General features: G+C 40.2%; 1 protein-coding gene across 1 annotated transcript; it reads right to left on the bottom strand.

Moving 5' to 3' along the window:
* Positions 1-565: 565 nt before the first annotated feature.
* LOC146577777 (OX-2 membrane glycoprotein-like) lies at positions 566-7,658 on the bottom strand. Its single transcript, XM_085267709.1, has 4 exons — positions 7,527-7,658; positions 5,495-5,833; positions 763-1,060; positions 566-638 (listed from the first exon to the last, which is right to left on the bottom strand). The coding sequence occupies exons 1-4, from the start codon at positions 7,579-7,581 to the stop codon at positions 566-568; spliced, it is 765 nt and encodes a 254-aa protein (XP_085123835.1). The 5' UTR covers positions 7,582-7,658.
* Between the last annotated feature and the right edge of the window lie 385 nt (positions 7,659-8,043).

The raw sequence follows: 8,043 nt of genomic DNA, 5'->3' as shown, positions 1-8,043 counted from the left end.
CAAAAACATCAAAACTGCTGACCATCTGACCGCAATATGAAATTATTAATCTTTTGACCAAAAACATTTAGATTTGTAAAAATAAAGAAACCATAGAGGAACAAACAATGTTGTTTGCTACGTTCTAACATGGCAATCTAAATAACAGTAATGCAAACATATATATTTATCAATAAAAACAGATCGCCTTTTCACTGTTACAAAAGTCAAGTACATCAATGTTTGTTCAGCTTTCATAAATGTAAGTTTATAAGTACATAGTACATTTTTTGGTCCAACTTCTTTTAATACATGCAACACATTTCAGAACATTTGGGACAGAGACAACAAAAGACTGGAAATACTTCGTAAAAATCTGGTGAAACACTTTAAAGCCAGTGGGATTAAATGGGAGACATAAAATTTAATACTAGACAAAGACCGATTGAATCATGAAGCAAAGAATTAATAACTAAATCACAAGTAGAAAATGTTAAGCAGATATTATTGGATAGATTTTGGTGTAGAAAAAAATGACAAGAAATGAAAAATGAAAGTTATCTGGTCTTTTTCTTTAAAGAGTAGCCTACTGCAGAGCAGCAACACTGACAAAGACCATCATCACCAATACTGCAGCTAATACAATGATCCAGGAGGAAACTTGAAAAAGCAGGAAAAATGTGACACTGATCAAAATGAATACATCAATTATTGATCAAAGAGAAAATGCATACTAGCACAATGCATTGTTATTGCATCTCAGTTTCTCACCATCACTGATAATCTGACGTCTGCTGGACCTCAGGAATCGTCTCCATCACCTCTCTGTGAGGAGCAGAGAGCACTCGTGCTGCACATCCCACCTGTGTGCTGTGTTTACGTGAACCTGAGAGCACAGCTGTAGTGGTGACAGTGAATGTAGCGTTGGTGTTGGACACACTGACAGTGTTGTACTGTGAGAAGCTGAGGTGTTGTTGTGAGAGTGTTACAGTGGGAGCAGGTCGACCAGTGGCTGAACAGGAAACAACCCACTCTTCAGCAGAGTTTGACTCTCTGACATCAACAACAGGTTCATGCAGCTCTGTGAAGGATCAGGAGATATAAAATAAGGAGCATATTGTTAAAGATACATTGACTTCTAACACATGTAACGCATTAAGGTAAAATTTCTTACCATAAGGATGTGTTACACGATTTATAAACCCCAGTTTGTTAATTATTTGTTCATTATTCATAACTATATACTTAATTTTTTAAAAATTAAGTGTTTTTGGTCAAATGGAATTTCTTTTTGGGTAATTTTAGCCCCTTTTAGCCCTCTGCCAAAATGTTTTAACCTTTCTGTCTCTAACAGTAAAACATCGTTCCTTTATCTTCTGTGTCTGGTGTGTTGGTCAGGATTAGCTAGCTTGGCAAAAAGTTCACATTAAACAAAGTGTGTTACTGTGAGGTGTGTGTTCGTACTATGAGTCACAGCTCGAGTTTTCTTGCGAGTGAAGGTTTTTCACCTCGCTGTCATTCTTGCATAAAAGTGTTTGACCCCTTCAGGAAAAAAAACGAAATTTGGGATTATTTTTTGTTTTGTTCATTGTGTGTACAGTGGGGCAAAAAAGTATTTAGTCAGCCACCGATTGTGCAAGTTCCCCCACTTAAAATGATGACAGAGGTCAGTAATTTGCACCAGAGGTACACTTCAACTGTGAGAGACAGAATGTGAAAAAAAAATCCATGAATTCACATGGTAGGATTTGTAAAGAATTTATTCGTAAATCAGGGTGGAAAATAAGTATTTGGTCACCTCAAACAAGGAAAATCTCTGGCTCTCACAGACCTGTAACGTCTTCTGTAAGAAGCTTTTCTGTCCCCCACTCGTTACCTGTATGAATGGCACCTGTTTGAACTCATCATCTGTATAAAAGACACCTGTCCACAGCCTCAAACAGTCAGACTCCAAACGCCGCCATGGCCAAGACCAAAGAGCTTTGGAAGGACACCAGGAAAAGTATTGTAGACCTGCACCAGACTGGGAAGAGTGAATCTACAATAGGCAAGCAGCTTGGTGTGAAAAAATCAACCGTGGGAGCAATCATCAGAAAATGGAAGACATACAAGACCACTGATAATCTCCCTCGATCTGGGGCTCCACGCAAGATCTCATCCCGTGGGGTCAAAATGATCATGACAACGGTGAGCAAAGATCCCAGAACCACACGGGGGGACCTGGTGAATGACCTGCAGAGAGCTGGGACCAAAGTAACAAAGGTCACCATCAGTAACACACTACAACGGCAGGGAATCAAATCCCGCAGTGCCAGACGTGTTCCGCTGCTGAAGCCAGTGCATGTCCAGGCCCGTCTGAAGTTTGCCAGAGAGCACATGGATGATACAGCAGAGGATTGGGAGAATGTCATGTGGTCAGATGAAACCAAAGTAGAACTTTTTGGTATAAACTCAACTCGTCGTGTTTGGAGGAAGAAGAATACTGAGTTGCATCCCAAGAACACCATACCTACTGTGAAGCATGGGGGTGGAAACATCATGCTATGGGGCTGTTTTTCTGCCAAGGGGACAGGACGACTGATCCGTGTTAAGGACAGAATGAATGGGGCCATGTATCGTGAGATTTTGAGCCAAAACCTCCTTCCATCAGTGAGAACTTTGAAGATGAAACGAGGCTGGGTCTTCCAACATGACAATGATCCAAAACACACCGCCCGGGCAACAAAGGAGTGGCTCCGTAAGAAGCATTTGAAAGTCCTGGAGTGGCCTAGCCAGTCTCCAGACCTCAACCCCATAGAAAATCTGTGGCGGGAGTTGAAAGTCCGTGTTGCTCGGCGACAGCCCCAAAACATCACTGCTCTCGAGAAGATCTGCATGGAGGAATGGGCCAAAATACCAGCTACTGTGTGTGCAAACCTGGTAAAGACCTATAGTAAACGTTTGACCTCTGTTATTGCCAACAAAGGTTATGTTACAAAGTATTGAGTTGTATTTTTGTTATTGACCAAATACTTATTTTCCACCCTGATTTACGAATAAATTCTTTACAAATCCTACCATGTGGATTCATGGATTTTTTTTTCACATTCTGTCTCTCACAGTTGAAGTGTACCTCTGGTGCAAATTACTGACCTCTGTCATCATTTTAGGTGGGGGAACTTGCACAATCGGTAACTGACTAAATACTTTTTTGCCCCACTGTATTTGTTTCTACTTTTTACTTTTTCTTTTACTGTGTACAGCACTTTGGTCAACCTGTGTTGTTTTTAGACATGGTTATTGATTGATTGATTGATTGATTGATTGATATGTCTTTGATTAAAATACAGCCTACTCCACATCCTCCAAGTTACAGAGAAGAGGAACCATCTGGGGTGAACTTGTGCACTTGGTATTGGCTGTCATGGTCCCTGTGCCTCTCCGGCTCGCTCATGTTGGCCACAGGTTTGTTTTGTTTTCTCTCCTGCTTCCCTGGGTGGAGCTCATTGTGGGCTCTCACCCTTGGCCCACGTATCTGCGGTGATTTCTACACCTGTTGCTGATCAGGCGGCGTCCCCCTTGCCTATTTAACGCTGCGGCACGGAGTATTCGGCACTGGAACGTTGAACCTCCCATGTTCGTGCTCTCAGCTCTCCTAAGACAAACTCTCTCAGTGTTGTGTGGCGTATTGATCTAATTGGACTCTTTGTGTTTAGATCTCCCCGGAACTGGTGGCGGACCCTGACCTGTGATCCCTGTGTGTGTCAACATAAGTGGAAATTGGAGCGAGAGTGGCTGTGGAGAAGCGAGTGTGCGTAAGAAGAGGAGTGGCGGAGTTTGGGCCGAGTGGGGAGCGAGTGTGGATTCCTTCCCCTGGAGCCCTGAAGCCCTGCCCCATTCACTGTATATACACATCACTGTGGTTTCCCTTCTGTGTTAATAAATTGTCAACCCTTTGCTTGCCAGAACGCTGCCTGCGTCTGAATCCATCTGTTAGCCCTGACATTGGATACCTGGAAATCAGTGAAGGGACCATTAATGCTTCAACTTGTACACAGGTTTGAGAGCAACCACCCAAAAGCTTCTGCTAATAAACACTAGTCTGTGTTTGTGATGCAAATGTTTCTGGCTGTGTTCACAAACATTTAGTAAGGTGAGTGAGGAATATTAATACTTATTATTAGATCATTAGCAGACTGTAGAACTTGACTGCACGCCAAGGTGGCAGTTCAGCCATTTGATTCATGTTGCAGCAGCTCATGAGTGAATGAACATCGTGCAATAAAAGTACTTCTAGAAGTACATTTTTGCAAAAACGGACATTGTGGAGGAATGTAGGGAAGACACGAGGGAGCCCAATATTTTACTCAAACGTTAATCGCTGCATCACACAACTGAACATTCAAAGCGCCAAAACCTAACCCTCTCACTTCCCGTTACACTGGGTACGAGTGGAGCTACCTGGTGGTATGTACTTACATTTATTTAAATTTACTTGAGTAGGGTAGAGTCATGCTAATGACCTAATAATTTTATTCAGGTGTGTTGCAGCAGAGATACATTTAAAAGCTTCAGGACGCTGGCTCTCAAGGCCTGGAGTTTGACACCCCTGCTTTACACAAAGATGGGTTAAATCACAGTGCAAAGAATGAATGAATAAATGAAATATAAACAATAAAGAATTATTAAATAGTCTTACACATCAATGTCATTGGTTGACTTTTGAAGTATTTGAATCCTTATTGGGTTCCCTGAGTGACAGAAGGATTAAAACACTTTAAAATCAGTACTGAAAATATGTGCAGACATTACTGGATAGATTTAGGGTTAGAATCAATAAATCACTATCATGTTAATAAGATAAGACACATTACAAAACGACATACTAGAAAATGAAAAGGTAACTTTTCTTCAAGCAGCATAGTGGAGCAAGAGAAAAAGACAAACCCAACACCAGCACTGCTGCAGCTATTACAGTGATTGAGGGAAAATCTGTGAAAAAAACAGAAAAACGTGACGCTGACCAACAATAATACATCACTCATGAAGTACTGAAGTCATTGTTATTAGATCCCAGTCAAATTTACCCAAGTATCATCCGTCTCTAGTCTAGTCTGTGGTATACAGAAAGAGTTTCTCACCACCAACAGATGTTTTTTGGACCTCAGGAATCGTCTCCATCACCTCTCTGTGAGGAGCAGAGAGCACTCGTGCTGCACATCCCACCTGTGTGCTGTGTTTACGTGAACCTGAGAGCACAGCTGTAGTGGTGACAGTGAATGTAGCGTTGGTGTTGGACACACTGACAGTGTTGTACTGTGAGAAGCTGAGGTGTTGTTGTGAGAGTGTTACAGTGGGAGCAGGTCGACCAGTGGCTGAACAGGAAACAACCCACTCTTCAGCAGAGTTTGACTCTCTGACATCAACAGCAGGTTCATGCAGCTCTGTGAAGGATCAGGAGATATTGCAAGGAATATGTTGTTGAAAGGAAATCAGTTTCTAGCACATTTAAACACATTAATGCAAAAGTTCTTACCATAGACTTGGAAGCAGGTTCTACCAGTGAAGGAGCCTTCAGGATAAGTGTTAAACAGACAGTGATAGCATCCTTCATCCTGCTCCGTCACATTCCTGATGACTATGGAGCAGTTCTGTAGTCCAGTGTATTTAAACTTGACTTTATCGTTAAAGCCATCATTCACTCTCTGACCATAGTACTTGCTGTAGGTGGCAACATTTGTCTCCACATCACGTGAGATTTTCTGCCATGTGACCTGAAGGACGTCTTTAGTGTCCAAGAGCTGACAGCTGAATTCAGCATCTTCTCCCACTGCTGCCAGCACAGTCTGCTGTGTTTGGACCACTGCTGTTAGAGCTGCATGGAGAATAACATGAGTTAGAGATGTGGAACTGAGAGGTATTGATGGGAAGGATTAAACAATAATTCGGGTCATGGAGTAGTCTGTGTTTTAGGCTCAAACAAATTGACATATGGGTACCACTTAAATGTGATGTAGACTATAAATATAAACCTGACACTCATTGTTTCATACTGTATGTTTCAGGGACATTTTCTTTCATCTATAAAAAAAAAAGTAAGACAATTCAGTTAGCTACCAACTAAACAAAGAAAGTCAGATAGATGTACAGATCGAGTCTATATTGGTTCTGTTGGTCCATGACCAATTCTGGAGGTCTGTACTGCATTTGAACTTTTCCAACAATTTGGAGGTCCAACCATGATTTAAGCTGGACATCAATATGGCGTTCAACATTAGAACCTTGGACTTGATGTATATTTTTTGGACATCATGTAGATATCTATGACAAGTGCAGGGAATTTAAAGGTTTAATTGAGGTCATATTTTTTATTTACAAAATATCAATATTGGGGCTACAAAACAATCCCTTCAGTGGACCAAAAATGAATTATAAAACCCATCACTTCAACATAACCAATACCAGGACTGGTATTGACTGGTAACTCGTGCTACTGTAGAAATTCCCATTGATTTTCTACATTTTCCCAGAGGCCTCCCCTTCTGTGGATTACTAGTATGTCATTTATTAATTTGTGCCTCAATTATTTCAGACCAGTTATTTCACTGGGGAAGCCCTATATTGCCCACTTCCTAATTTCAGCACAGTTTGATCTTTCTCTTTAGCATGTATGTAACTTTGGTTTGTTGAGATTTTGGCATTACTTCTGTCATAAACATTCTCTCTCAGACATAACTGACTAAGATTTCTGTGGTTACCCAGAACATTTTAATAGACTTTTTGTAATCAATCAGGTCTTCAACCCCTTCTTTTTAAAATAGTGTATAAACCGTATGTATGTGTGAAAGACTGTTAATGTTTTGATAAATTGTTTATTTTAGAACAATTGGTGAGTGTGTTTAGCCACTTCACACTACTACACTTTGCTCTAAACTACATTCCTTCTCTGAACAGTATATATGTGAATGGACTGACGGATCTTTTCATTTCAAATGTTAAATAATTGTCAGTAAACTACTTATGACCTGAACTCCATCTCTGTCTAATGGAAATGAGTGCCTTCTTGTTTTTAACTACATTGGGGTTGTGAAACGTCTTTTACATTGTAGGCCACATACAACCCAATTTTTGTTAATTTACCAACCATACATACATAACACACAAACATGTGGTTTATCTATTGCTTTCATCGTAATATGAATAGGCATGGGGCAACCTTTAACAAAACAGTCTAAAGCTGTTTTCACACAGCTCTCAAAACAGTCTCATTAATCTGAATGATGAACAACTCATGACACAGAAAGTTGATTTTGTTCTTTTTTATTAGGCTGAGTGTTCAGTGGGAGAAACGTTTTGTCACTCATTCAAACAAAATCTAAACTCTTCAGTAATTGTATCTCCCTCTAATTCTGTCTAAAGACAATCTCTTTGTCACTTCAGAGAAAAGTTCTCACATTTTAGGATCAATTTTTAATTATTACGAGTGAAGGTTCTTGTTTTCTTTTTTTTTCTCTTGTCACAATAAATAACTTTAAAAAACAAAAACAACAATACGGAATAAAACTTACCTTTTGAAAAGGCCATAAAAAGAAAAAACAAACACAGAATCCCACAGTCTGACATGGTGCACGTCTCTGTGTCCCCACTGGCTATTGTACCACGTATTGAAACAACGTCGTACAATAGCCAAATTATTGAAAACTCAAATGTCCCCGAAGGAAGGAAGAATCTCCCTTCCTTGTGGGACATTCCAAGGCATGTTAGAATGATCAACTGTACCAAGTAAAGTACAAAAACTTCCCAGTGCAGAGTTTCATCAGTGTTTTAATCAGCAAACTCAATCATTTTTTTCTGCATTTTGAAAATTCAGTAAAGCTGTAGGTGTCAACATTTGTCTCCACATCTTGTAAGATTTTCTGTCATGTGACCTGAAGGATGTATTTAGTCTCCGAGAGCTGACAGCTGAATTCAGCATCTTCTCCCACTGCAGCCAGCACAGTCTGCTGTGCTTGTATCACTGTTGTTAGAGCTGCACAAACAAAATAAGAGGCTTTCATAGTCCGTGTTTTATGTTTCATTTAAAAA

The sequence above is a fragment of the Mchenga conophoros genome, linkage group LG3, assembly GCF_057382185.1.
Source record: "Mchenga conophoros isolate Kocher_MC1m ecotype Shallow Benthic linkage group LG3, M_conophoros_male_GT1.1, whole genome shotgun sequence".
Lineage (NCBI taxonomy): Eukaryota > Metazoa > Chordata > Actinopteri > Cichliformes > Cichlidae > Mchenga > Mchenga conophoros.
Note: the sequence above shows the minus strand (reverse complement) of the source record. Positions and strands in the feature narration are given on the sequence as shown.